Source organism: Cervus canadensis, chromosome 26 (genome assembly GCF_019320065.1).
Source record: "Cervus canadensis isolate Bull #8, Minnesota chromosome 26, ASM1932006v1, whole genome shotgun sequence".
In the NCBI taxonomy this organism is placed as follows: Eukaryota; Metazoa; Chordata; class Mammalia; order Artiodactyla; family Cervidae; genus Cervus; species Cervus canadensis.
Window position 1 is genome coordinate 39,415,856 of NC_057411.1, and position 13,511 is coordinate 39,429,366.

The 13,511-nt window shown below is 50.5% G+C and overlaps 1 protein-coding gene across 2 annotated transcripts in view; it reads left to right on the forward strand.

Moving 5' to 3' along the window:
* C26H4orf50 (chromosome 26 C4orf50 homolog) overlaps positions 1–13,511 on the forward strand; it is a 132,511-nt gene that overhangs the window by 1,165 nt on the left and 117,835 nt on the right. For both annotated transcript variants that reach the window (XM_043448345.1, XM_043448346.1), the window contains exons 2-3: positions 4,918–5,316; positions 12,198–12,336. In XM_043448345.1, coding sequence (XP_043304280.1) covers positions 5,021–5,316; positions 12,198–12,336 — 435 coding nt within the window. In that variant the 5' untranslated portion in view covers positions 4,918–5,020. The remainder of the gene's footprint in view (positions 1–4,917; positions 5,317–12,197; positions 12,337–13,511) is intronic.

Here is a 13,511-nt window from a genome sequence, read left to right on the forward strand (position 1 = left end):
TACTCTTACACCCTCACACCTCACCCCTCCCCTCATACCCTTACACCTCACCCCTCTCCTCACATCTCACCCCTCCTTTTATACCTTTACACCTCACCCCTCCCCTTCCACCCTTACACCTCACCCTTCCCCTCACACCTCATCCTTCCTCTCACACCTCACTCCTACTCTTGCACCTTTACACCTCACCCCTTCTCTCACACCTGACTCCTACTCTTTACAACCTCACACGCTCACCCCTCCCCTCATAGAGTTGCCTTACAACTCAGCCCCTTTCCTCCACATCTCACCCCTCCTTTTATACCTTTACACCTCACCCCTCCTTTCACACTCACCCCTCCCCTTACACCTCACTCCTCTTACACCTCACCTCTCCCCTTACACCTTTACACCTCACCCCTCCCGTTCCACCCTTACACCTCACCCTTCCCCTCACACCTCACCCTTCCTCTCACACCTCACTCCTACTCTTGCACCTTTACACCTCACCCCTTCTCTCACACCTGACTCCTACTCTTACACCCTCACACCTCACCCCTCCTCTTACACCCTTACACCTCACCCCTCGCCTCACAACTCACACTTCATTCCTCCTCTCCTCCCCTCTCCTTTTCCTCCTCCCCCTCCTCTCCCCTCAGTTCTTGGCAGTGGAAACTTGTGAGGGGCAGAGCAGAGAAGTTTAGATGGCAGAATGTGCCCCGCCACCACCTTCTGGCAGCCGTGTGGGCCAGGGACCAGCCCTGCGGGTGACCGGCCATTGAGGGTACCCAGGTCAGGACTTGCAGTCCTAAAATAGGAAAGGCCTGGGCGCACTGGGCTGTTCTCCCTCTACTGCATGTTCTGAGTTGCACTGACTGAGTCCTATATCGCAGATGCACTGACTCGGTGCCCACGGCCCTGCGGGCTGGGAGGTAGGCTGGGGGGAGGTGCCGCTGCAGGTGGAGAGCACTGGAGGCGCTCTGCGCATGCGCGGGCCCTGCCGAGGGGCCTTAGTCACCCCGGGAGCTGGACTCCGTAATTTAGCGTTCACTCGGTGCCTTCCTGGCGATTGCTTTCTCTCTCCTCCTATCAGCCGCCTCCCTCTTTCTTGATCCTTGAGGTACACAGTTGAGCCTCAGGATCTGGGAGATCTGCTCTCCCCTCGCCTTCCAGATTCAGTGTGTGATGAGTGGAAGTCCCGCCTGACGTTTCCAGTACAAAAATGCATGTTTGTTTCTCTTTTTTTCCATTTAACCAGACCCTGCTAGATGCCTGCCAAACTGGGCATCCCAGCCAGCCAGTTTGGGGTGCTTCTCCCCTGAAGTTGTCTAAGAACCTTGGGGACTCCTACAGACCCCACACTGTGCCCCCAATTCCAACTCAAGGGGCAGAGCTGTGGGTTTATAGACCCCTAGCCTCCTCACCTCCTTCTCAACCCTCCCCTACCGCTCAGCCTCTCTGGGGCCGCCGTCTGCTCTGAAGGGGAGCCCCTGTCCCCTGCTGCAGGCCAAGCTGTGTGTCCTTCCCGTGACCACCCTCAGCCCTGGGGAGCCTCACCCAGGCTGCTGAGGAGGCAGGACCCTGTCCTTAGAGCTGCACCGTGGCCTTCAGTCCCCTCCCCCCAGGTCTCCAGCTCTGAGAAGCCCGCAGAGGTGATAATCCACCTTCCTGCCCTTCTCCCTCAGACACAGAGGGTTCATTCCAAATGGACCCCACAGTCTTAGTTTCTTATCCAGAGAGTCTGAAGACACATTCTTAAGCAGAGGTTCGGGGGCTCCAACGCCCTTTACCTGTCCTGGAGGGAGGAGACAAGATGCATCTTTACTCCAGCTGCTTCCCTAAGAAAGGGCTACCTGCTTCCTCCTCCTTGCCAGCCTGGCACTGTGATTTTTTTTTTAAAGGTGGTCACCCTGCCTCAGTCAGCCGTCAGTCAGTCCCCCTGCTTGAGGAGGCTCCTGGCGGCTAGGGGACTCGCTGTGCCAGACAAAGGACCAGGCACTGGAGAGCTAAGTGACTCACGCAGCAGCAAGGAGGAGACTACTGTTCGTCTCGTTTTGCAAGAGGCAGAGTTAATTGCCTAAGAACTTGGCACATAAGGGACAGAGTTGGACACAGCCCAGGCAGGCCGTCAGTAACTGCAAGGTGTTGCCTCTGCCCACCAACTGACAGTCTGCCCGCTTTGTTCACTGGGTGCCGGGCTCTGTACAGGGGTGCTTTGCCTACAGCAACCCATTTATGCATCAACAGCTCTTGATGTAGGTGCTATTTTTACCTCCCACCCCTACCTTTTATGAGAAGTGAACTGATTTGTCCAAAGTTTCATCAGAGAAACACCAGAAATCTAAGTTGCCCCACAGCGCCCCCTTGTGGCCGATACCCCACCATCCTGCCTCTGAGTTCCCCGTGTCTATTGCGAGCCCCTGAGCCACCCTACACAGTGGCCACTGTTGGGGAAAAATATTTTAAATTTTTTCTTTTCTATTATGATTTATTGTAGGATGTTGAATATAGTTCCCTGTGCTGTACGATAGGACCTTGTTGGAGTAATTTTAAAGTTTTTCCCATCATGTTTGGGAAGTATATTTTAAAACACAATCTTCTTCCAACCCATACTACTTCTCTGCTGAGGTAGATAAGAAAGAAAACAATCATTATCAAATGAGAAGCAAACCAGAATGTGATGTGCATCACAGACCATCTGTTAAGAGATTTTCAAAGGCAGAAAAGAATTCATAATCTTACGAGTCAAGGAGATACAGCCTATTCATACAGATCTTCATGATAAGCAATAATTTGTTCTCAAATAAAAGAACTTGGCAACATTATTACATGTATGTTACCCTAAATCCATCTGGATATTGGGGTGACCCTCTGTTAATTTGTTTTATACAAAGGAAAATGGAGTTTCTCATATGTTTAGAATGAGGTGGTTGTGCAACTTGGAGCCAGGTGACCACTATTGTAGGCTCTGACCCCCCCACGGGAACTGGGAGATGAGGTCCTATTTTCCTTGAATGTTTGCATGCCAAAGAGATGGCTCCCAGGATCTTGAGAAAGATGTTCCTGGGTCATATAACTGGCAAAAGGCTTATTTAACTTTTAAAAGGATTTACATGTATTTCAAAGAGATGAAGAACTATAAGTTTTCTAAAGTAGATCCTCTCAGAAAAGGGCAGGGGAAGTCTCATCCATCATTTTTAGAGACGTCCATCTCTTTACCCTGCAGGAGGAAGTGGCAACTGACACCAGTATCCTTGCCTGGAGAACCCTGTGAACAGAGGAGCCCTCAGCACACATTGTCTCTTTAATGGGGCTTCGCAGGTGGCGCTAGTGGTAAAGAACGTGCCTGCCAATGCAGGAGACATAAGAGACTTGGCTTTGATCCCTGGGTCGGGAAGATTCCCTGGAGGAGGGCATGGCAACCCACTCCAGTCTTCTTGACTGGAGAATCCCTTGGACGGAGGAGCCTGGCGGGCTACAGCCCACAGGATCACAAAGAATCAGACACGACTGAAGCAGCTTAGCATGCACACACACCTCTTTAATGACATCCATCATTTTAAGAGAATCAAGCCTCTTGGTTTAAATTTCTGTTTACTCCTGTACCACTGGGCCTATTTATGGCACTGGCTCCTCTTCCATGGCCAGCTGCCTCTGTTCTTGCCTCCTACACCCTCACAGCATTCCAGTTCTCTAAGATCTGACCAGGCCCCCCGCCTCTAAACACTCCAGCGACCCCCACTTCCCACACACAGATGCCACAGTCCACACCCTGGCGCCACGGCCCACAAGTATATGGCCCCAAGTCACCTGTCCTGCTTGGGTCCTCATTTCCCCCTTGATTGTGTCCACTGGGCCAGCCAAACCCAATCGCTCCCATTGCCTTCACCTTCCTGACTCTGTCCTGGGGCTCTGGTCCTGATGCTCCCTCCCCCTGGAGGAGCCTTCTGCCCACCTCTGCCAGCTGCGATGGGTCATTCCCTGACCACCTCTCCAGTTTCAGGCTTCCCCATACTCGACATGATGTGTTTCCTCCTGTTCAGGGTCTTGGTTCATCCCTCCCTCACCCCTTGAGCTTTTTTTTTTTTAATATTTATTTATTTGGCTGTCCTGGGTCTTCATTGCTGCATGGGCTTTTCTCTAGTTGTGGAGAGCAGGGGCTACTCTCTACTTAGTGGTGCATGGGCGTCTCATTGCAGGGGGTTCTCCTGTTGCCAAGCACAGGCTCTAGGGCACGTGGGCTCAGTAGTTGCGGCTCCTGGGCTCTAGCGCACAGGTTCAGTAGTTGTGACACATAGGCTGAGTTGCTCTGTGGCATGTGGGATCCTCCAGGATCAAGGATCAAACCCATGTCCCCTGCATTGGAAGCTGGATTCTTTACCACTGAGCCACCAGGGAAGCCCAGTCCCTCGAGCTTTGGAGCCAGGCTTGGATTTGAATCCTGACTCTGCCACTGCCCATCTCTGGGGCCTGAGTAAGCGCCTCTAACGTCCAGAGCCTCTGTTTCATCACATCATCTCTAAAACGGTTCTGAAAATGCCCGTCTCACAGGGTTATCAGGAGAACTGGACTAAGTAAGGCAGGATGGCCCAGTGCAGTGCTAGCTTCCCTCCCCCTCCACCTAGTCAACTCCAAGCCCGTGATAAATGTTTGCTGGACTCAGAAAGGAAGTTTAGAACATCATTTATTGCTGGGTGAAAACTTGAGCCTCACTCTTGAGAATCTATAACACTCTCATGGTCTTGCCTGAAAATTTTGTTTTACATCTTTGTACACATTATTCAGTTTGTAACTCCAAGTGGCTTTTCTGCTTTGGGTGAGTGTGGGCATGCTGGCTTGTAAAACGAGAGGCTTTCATTCATATTGTATGACGTTTGTGCAGGTGAAACCCAAGTCTGCCACTCATAAATAATTCACCTGTTCTTACCCTCCTCAAAGGATATTTTCCTGCACAATCTGAAGCCACTGCAGCCACCTGGAAATCTCCAGAAAGTCAATGTTGCAGATTCGCTTAATTTTATTCAGTCTTGGCCCATGAACTATGTACTGGATGGAGCCGACTGCTAAAGAACGGACTGAAAAAAGTTTCAGTTATGTTGTCAGAGCCCCCAGCAGTGATGGGTTTGATATAATGAATGTTGATGTGAAGATCGACACGTCCTGGATCTTCCAGGATGTAGAGGAGAGTGGTGAGGAGCAGGGATGTTTTCCAGAAGGAGCAGCTGGAAGCCCAGACATGGACACGGGAACACTCAGCAAGCAGCTGGAATCCTCGGAGCAGAAGCTGTTGGCAGCTGTGGACAAGTACATGATGTCGGAGTCTGGGCTGAGGAGCAGGTAAATATACCCTTTGGACCTCTTCTCTGGGTACGTTACGAATCCTGGGGCCTCCTCATCATGGTAGAAGGGTGTATTAAATCGTTTCTATGGCTGAAGGAAAGGGAAGTGTTAGTCACTCAATCGAGTCTGACTCTTTGTGATTCCATGGGCTGTAGCCCGCCAGGCTCCTCTACCCACAGAATTCTCCAGGCAGGATAGAATACTGGAGTGGGTTGCCATGCTCTTCTCCAGGGAATCTTCCCGACCGAGGGATTGTTCCTGGGTCTCTTGCATTGGCAGGCAGATTCTTTACCATCTGAGCCACCAGGGAAGCCATTCTGTGGCTGAGGATGCAGGTGAAACAGCCACCGTTCCATAACCTGCCCACAGCAGCCTCTGGCTCCTGTCTTCCCCATCCTCTGCTCTGCACCACAGGCACTGAGCCTGTCCCCAGGCTCCCTTGCTCACTGCTCTCATGTGGATCCAGCCAGTGGGAGGCGCTGAAGGGAGGAGGAAGGAGAAGTCAGGGTTCTCCCCGCACTCTTCCGCGCTGGGTGACGTCTCCCACAGCGGCTGCCATTCAGTCATGCCTTTGGCGTCCTCTGTGGTCCTGCTCCCGGGCCCTGGTATCTCCACCTTCTCTCTGTCTGTCCTTCCAGCCCCCGGGGCAGAAGTGGCCCCAGTGGCAGCTAACCTCTGGGTTGCCTGTCCGCTCTGTCTGGCCTTTCATCCATTCCATCATCTTTGTAGCAGATTCCCTGTGTTTGTTTGATTCTCACTGCTGGGCCTCCTGGCTTCCCAGGTGGTTCAGCGGTAAAAAAATCTGCCTGCCAGGGCAGGAGATGCAAGAGACGTGTGTTCGATCTCTGGATCAGGAAGGTCTCCTGGAGGAGGAAATGGCAACCCACTCCAGTATCCTTGCCTGCTGAAATCCCATGGCCAGAGGAACCTGGTGGGCTACAGTCCGTGCGGCTGCAAAGAGCCGGACACGACTGATCACAGCACAGCATGAAGACAGCGGAAGCTCCTGGCACAGGCTCTGTTTTCCTCGTGGAAGCAGCATGGTCCAGAGGTGGGGCATTTGAATCCAGGTCTCTACCCAAAGCCTCTGTTCTTGTTTGATGCCTCGTCTTGGAGGTTGGAGGTCAAAGACTAAGGTGTGGCCAGAGCTGGTTTCTCTGAGACTGCTCCCCATGGCTTGATGTTGTCTGCCTTCTTTCTCTGTCTTCTGTGCACGTCTGTCTCCTCTTCTTTTAAGGATACCAGTCAGATGGGATCAAAGCCCATCCTCACGACCTCATTTTAACTAAATCACCTCTTAAAAAAACTCTATCTCCAAATACAGTCACATTCTAAGGTACTGGGGTTAGCTAATTTCAACATATGAATTTTAGGGGACATAGTTGGTCCAAAGTGGCTTCCTTTGGTGGCTCAGACGTTCAAGAATCTGCCTGCAATGCAAGAGACCTGAGTTTGATCCCTGGGTTGTCGGGAAGATCCCCTGGAGGAGGGAAGGGCTACCCACTCCAGTATTTTTGCCTGGAGAATTCCATGGACAGAGGAGCCTGGCAGGCTACAGTCCATGGGGTCATAAAGAATCGGACGTGACTGAGCGGCTAACACACACATACACACATTCAGTCCAAAACACAGGTTCTAGGGATTGACAGCTGAAAAAGGCAGAGCCCCAGCCCTGCAGAGCTGAAAGTATAACCCACAGCTGGTTATACCTGGCAATGAAAATGAGGTCACCAGGCCTGGGAAAGATGGGTGGGAAACCCCTGCCAGAGGAGACCCTTCCATGTGAGGAAGAGACAGACTAGCCTGGAGGCACCATGAGTGATGGAGGGGAAGGGCCTCTGGGCTGGGGCTGGGGTGAGGCCATCCTGGGAAGGGGGGTACCCTGTACTCACCTGTGGGGAAATGTGGGCTGGGTCCTCAGTTCTCATGTCCTCTGTAGCCATTCCTTCCCCAAATGTGGGCTGTGTCCCACAGAAGCAGGGTGGAAGGGAAAGCAAGATTCATGGCAAGGGTTGGGAGAAAAAGAGTTAAGGCTTTTACCAAGAGCCTGTGGCGTGGGCCACAGTGCAGGCCTTCCCACACACGGGTGAAGATAGCTGTTACTTGAACCCTGTGACACACAGTGGTATGAGCCCCTTTTCCAGATGGGGAAACTGAGGCTCAGAGGATGAATTACATTATCCAGGGTCACTAAGAGCTGAAGCTAGGGTCTGAATGCACAATTGTGAATATAGACTTCAGGCTAATGTCGCCATGGATTTCCTCTAGGTAAGGTACAGTAAAAGATCGATAGTGTACATTGGATTTCACTTCCGTTAAAGTGTTAAAATTTTAAAGTATTTATGGTAAAACTAATGCAACCACAGTGTTAGAAATTTGAGAAAGAGAACCCCACTCCCACCCCATAACACCATCATTGTTACAAAGTCATTTCCAACCTACATGCAACAAAATTAATAATAACTGAATATTTGTTGAGTGCTAGCTTCATAGCTTCATGCGTTGGAGAAGGAAATGGCAAGCCACTCCAGTGTTCTTGCCTGGAGAATCCCAGGGACGGGGGAGCCTGGTGGGCTGCCGTCTATGGAGTCGCACAGAGTCGGACACGTCTGAAGCGACTTAGCAGCAGCAGCTCTGGGCAAGGCACTGTTTACATGCTCAACAGGCTTAATCCTTCAGTTCAATTCAGTCGCTCAGTCATGTCCAACTCTTTGCAACCCCATGGACTGCAGCACACCAGCCTTCCCTGTCCATCACCAACTCCTGGAGCTTACTCAAACTCATGTCCATCAAGTCGGTGATGCCATCCAACCATCTCATCCTCTGTCACCCCCTTCTTCTCCTGCCTTCAGTCTTTCTCAGCATCAGGGTCTTTCCCAGTGAGTCAGCTCCTTGCATCAGGCGGCCAAAGTATTGGAGTTTCAGCTTCAGCATCAGTTTTTCCGATGAATATTCAGGACTGATTTCCTTTAGGATGGACTGGTTGGATCTCTTTGCAGTCTAAGGGACTCTCAAGCGTCTTCTCCAACACCACAGTTCAAAAGCTTCAATTCTTTGGTGCTCAACTTTCTTTATAGTCCAACTCTCACATCCATACATGACCACTGGAAAAACCATAGCCTGGACCTTTGTTGGCAAAGATATGTCTCTGCTTTTTAATATGCTGTCTAGGTTGGTCATAGCTTTTCTTCCAAGGAGCAAGCGTCTTTTAATTTCCTGGCTGCAGTCACCATCTGCAGTGATTTTGGAGCTCCCCCCAAAGTAAAATGGCTTACTGTTTTCATTATTTCCCCATCTATTTGCCATAAAGTGATGGGACTGGATGCCATGATCTTAGCTTTTTGAATGTTGAGTTTTAAGCCAACTTTTTCACTCTCCTGTTTCACTTTCATCAAGAGGCTCTTTAGTTCTTCAATTTCTGTTATAAAGTTGGTGTCATCTGCGTTTTTGAGGTTATTGATATTTCTCCCGGCAATCTTGATTCCAGCTTGTGCTTCATCTAGCCCGGTATTTCGCATGATGTACTCTGCATATAAGTTAAATAAACAGGGTGACTTAATCCTTAAAAAAATATTTTAAATGAAGTAATATCGGTATCCTCAATTTCTAGGTAGGGAAATCAAGGTGCTGGCTTAAGTATTTAATAACTTCTCCCCAGTCACACACACAGCCATGTGAGGGCGCTGGGACTCGAACCCAAGCAGCCTGCCCAGTGGTACTGCCGCAACAAGGCACCAATTTTTCCTGGTGGAAGTTCCCTGATGGAGTCTCCCGGTTTCATAGCACTCTTTGCAGCTCTACAGAGTAAATATATTTTTAACTTGTCACTAATCAGTGAAAAAGGTATTTTCATTGTCTAGTTCTTACCTGTTGAGTGTGTCTATATGTCCTAGGGGCTTTCCTGGTGGTGCAGTGGTAAAGAATCTGCCTGCCATTGCAGGAGATGCAGGTTCAGTCTCTGGGTTAGGAAGATTCCCTGGAGACGGAAATGTCTACCCACTCCAGTATTCTTGCCTGGAGAATCCCATAGACAGAGGAGCCTGTTGGGTTATATACAGTCCTTGGGATTGCAAAGAGTAGGACATGAATGAGCGACTAAACAACAACAAAAAGGTTTTCTGTGGCTGCTAAAGCAAATTACTACAAATGTGCTGCCTTCAAACAACACATATTCATTGTCTTTCAGTTCTGGAGGCAGAAGTTCTAAAGTAGCCTCACTGGCCGACAGTCACGGGGTAGGGGGAAATCTGTGCCCACCTTTTCCAGCCCTTATAGCTGCATTCCTTGGCTTCTGGCCGCTCCTCATCTTCAAGCCAGCAGTGTTGAATCTTGCTTCAGTGGTCACGTGGTCTCATCTTCTGCCACTCTCTCATGAGGGCAGTTATAATTGCAGTTAGTCCCACCCAGATAATTCAGCATAATCTCTCCATCTCAAGATACCTAACTTAATCACATCTACAGTCCCTTGAGACCTGCTCCCACGTCTCAAGGAGCAGAGTCTGGTTATATTTGGAGGCTGTTTTTCAGCCTGACACAATGAGATTAGTCATTTTCTGCTTAATTTAAGTAATGGGACAATACCAGAATTAAATATTGTCTCAGATTTAATATTTCAGGTTGGTCTCAAAAACTAAAAAAGTTAGGCTTCTCTTTCTCATTCAGGTATCACCACATTTTATAATCAATCAGAAGGTACTCCTCCCAACTCTCTGAATGATTAACCTCTCCTGGTGCCTCCGTGGTAAAGAATCCGCTTGCCAATGCAGGAGATGCTAGTTCCATCCCTGGGTTGGGAAGATTCCCTGGAAAAGGGAGTGGCAACCCACTCCAGTATTCTTGTGTGGAGAATCCCATGGACAGAGGAGCCTGGTGGGCTACAGTCCATGGGGTCGCAAAGAGTTAGATACAACTGAGCGACTAAGCATAAGCACGATTCCTCTGGTTCATTTTAGTAGGAACATGGTTTTAATCTACACAAGATGGCACCCTCCCTTCTGTCACTCTAGAGACCTTCCCCCAGGGCCTCAAAACTAGAGTAGGAGAGGGGGCTCTTGGCCTAATCATTAATAACAGTGCATCATTTTGTTTAATCATCGCAATCACTTCCAGAGCAAGGTGCAGTTACTTCTTACAGATGAAGATCCTGGGGGTCATAGTAGTGAATGAGCCCTATTAAGGCCTCATGACTGGTGAGTGGCAGAGCCGGGAGACAAAGCTGGGTCCTCTCCCAGGGAAGCAAAGTCTGTCCTGGAGGTGCAGGTCACCTGGTGTGGAGCTGGGTGAAGGATGAGGATGGGGAGAGCCTGTCCACATAGGCTGTGAATGTTTCATGGTGATCTGTTACAGAAATAAGACTGGCACGTGAAGGGGACCTGGATACGAGGCAGGAGACAGACAAGTGAGTCATTGCAGCTCCTCCTCTCTCAATGGGGCCAGGGGAAGGCAGACCTTCCCTCTGGCTTTCCTCCATTCACACGTGCTTCTCCTGTCTATGGAGCTGAGGCCAGGGCTCACTACCAGCCTGGGTATTACTTTGCATATGACACAACTTCAGCACTTCCTTGGATAATTAAAAAGCTTTCCAGAGGCTTAGCCATCCCTAACTATTACACAGGTCCTTTCCAACTTCTCACTTCAGTAAATAATTCAGAGTTTTTGTAATCACAAAAAGCTTTTTCTGCATTTTAATCATGTCCTTAGAAGAGATTTGCAAGACTGTAGCTCAAGTGGAAAGCATCAGAGCACAGGATTAGAGCCTCAGTTTGGGAGTCACGGGCTTCCCTGTGGCTCAGATGGTAAAGAACCTGCCTGTATAATGCCGGAGACTGAAGTTCGATCCCTGGGTCAGGAAGATCCCCTGGAGAAGGGAATGGCAACCCACTCCAGGTTTCTTGCCTGGGCAATTCCGACAGAGGAGCCTGGTGGACCACACTCCACGGGGTCGCAAAGAGTCAGACATGACTGAGCGACTAACACTTTAACTTTGGGTGTAATGCAGCCTGGACTCTATAACGCTGCGTGACCTTGGGCAAGTTGCCCGGCCTCTCTGATCCTGTTTCCTCATGTGTGAAATAGGAGAAAAGGAGCCCACTTTCAGGCTGACCACATGAGGATTAATTGAGACGATGCAGATGTTTGGTTCGGGCTCAGTCCTTCTTCATTAGTATGACCTGTACTGGGAATTACTGGTTTAGTGTTGAAGGGTTGAGAACACTGTTAAGATTCCTGGTGCCTTGTTCTTCAAGAGAGGCCCCCGAAGTATTTTAGATTATCTTGAAAAAGATATGTATGAATGTTTTATAAAATGTCATTATTTTTGTCTGAGTATCAAATTGACCAAAAAACAGAAGAAAGAAAAAAAAAAAGATGATCCCGCTGTCTGTGAAAGCCTTAGGCCACGCTTACTGCATCCTGAGCACTGGGCAGTCTGAGCACAAGTTGGAAAAGAATCTTTAGACCCAGAGTACTGCAGAAAAGAGTGGGTTTATTGGGAGCAAAGAGCAGGTATAAAGTGCGCACTGTGCGTGCAGCAGGTCTAAGACTCCTGATGGGCCGGGGAGAGTCGACAGTTTCTGTGGGTCAGTAGCCAGTGTTTATAGCCTCAGGACAGAGACAATTCCTGCTGGATGGCTGGTGTCAGGTGACTGGTTGGGGTGCGATAGGGTGTTTACTGGAGTGGGCATCTTTGCCTAATTGGGACTCAGGAAGCTTGTTAGTGATGGTCAGGGGGCTTTTTGGCAAGTTACAAAGGGGCTTAATTAGCCTCGGAGGTGTCCTTGGTTCTGGGCCCTGCTTCTGTGGCCTTGGTGCGAGGCCTCGCACCTGTGGCCGGGGCAGGACTCAACACTGAGAAAGCTCCTTGCTGCTTCGATGTGCAGGATTCAGGAGCTGGAGCTGTCGGAGAGGAACCTCCTCCAGAAGGTGGACCAGCTGAGCACACGCGTGTCCCAGGAGCGAAGCGCCTCTCTCCAGGCCCAGGAGCAGCTGGACGCACTGCAGGGGGAGCTTGCCAGCCAGGTACACAGCCCCTTCTCCTTCTTTCCAGCACTTTTTTCCTTGTCCCAGCAGAGTCACTCTATGGGTTTGGACGTGGCAGCAGCTGCGCCTGAATATAGACCATGGGGCGGGCCGGGAGAGCCAGACAGGAGGGGTGAGAGGGGTCCCAATTCTAACAGTGCAGGCAGGGGCCACTGGACCCGGGCCAGGTCATGTGACTTCCCTGGGCCTCAACTGCCCCATCTGTAAAATGGGGCTCGCGTCCTGCCCTGCGCCCTCACAGGGCTCTGGCTGGGGTCCACTGGCTGGCCTGTGGGGGCTGTGCACCCACTAGGAGCTCTGTGGATCTGGTGCCTGACATCAGGGGAGCCAGCTCTGGCCTAAGGACAAGGAGAAGGACTGATGCCGGGTCTCTGGCCTCAGGAGCTGGCTTGTGGGCAGGGACACAGGTGGGGCACAAGTAACTCCAAAACTGGGTGATGGAGCCATGAGGAAACGTGCGGGCAACAGTGTGCTTTCGGAAGCAGGGAAGGCTACAGTGAGCTGGGCCCTGTGAGCTGGGCCTTGCGGGAATAGCATGCAAGGGTGGGTAAGAGCTTGGGCAAGGCACGGAAGTATGGAAGAGCATGGCAGGACCGGGAGTTAAGACAGGAGGGTCCCAGGGAGGACAGATTGTCAGGGCCATGGCGTGACCTAAAGTCTGAAAGCAAGGGGGAGCAGGACTTTGAGCAGGAGAAGCTCAAGTCAAGGTTTCGGGGCTATCACTCTAATTGAATGGGAGAGAGAGGTGGTGGAGGGAGGGGGCAAGTTAGAACATAACTGGAGAAGAAGTGGGTGGTTAAGGGATTTGGCTCTGGAGGCAGATGTCTGGAGCCAAACCCTGGTTCTACCACTCACAAGCTCTGTGATGTAGGCCAGGTGACTTAACCTCTCTGGGCCTCAGTTTCCTCATCTGTGAAATGGGAATGATATAGTACCAACCTTCCTAAATTGTTGTCTGATTTAAGGGAGTTAGGCTTTCCAGGTGGCACAGTGGTAAAGAGTCCACCTACCCGTGAACGAGATGCAAGAGACAGGGATTCAGTCCCTGGGTCGGGAAGATTCCCCCGGAGTAGGAAATGGCAACCCACTCCAGTATTCTTGCCTGGAGGATCCCATGGTTAAGGAGCCTGGTAGACTACAGTCCATGGGGTTAC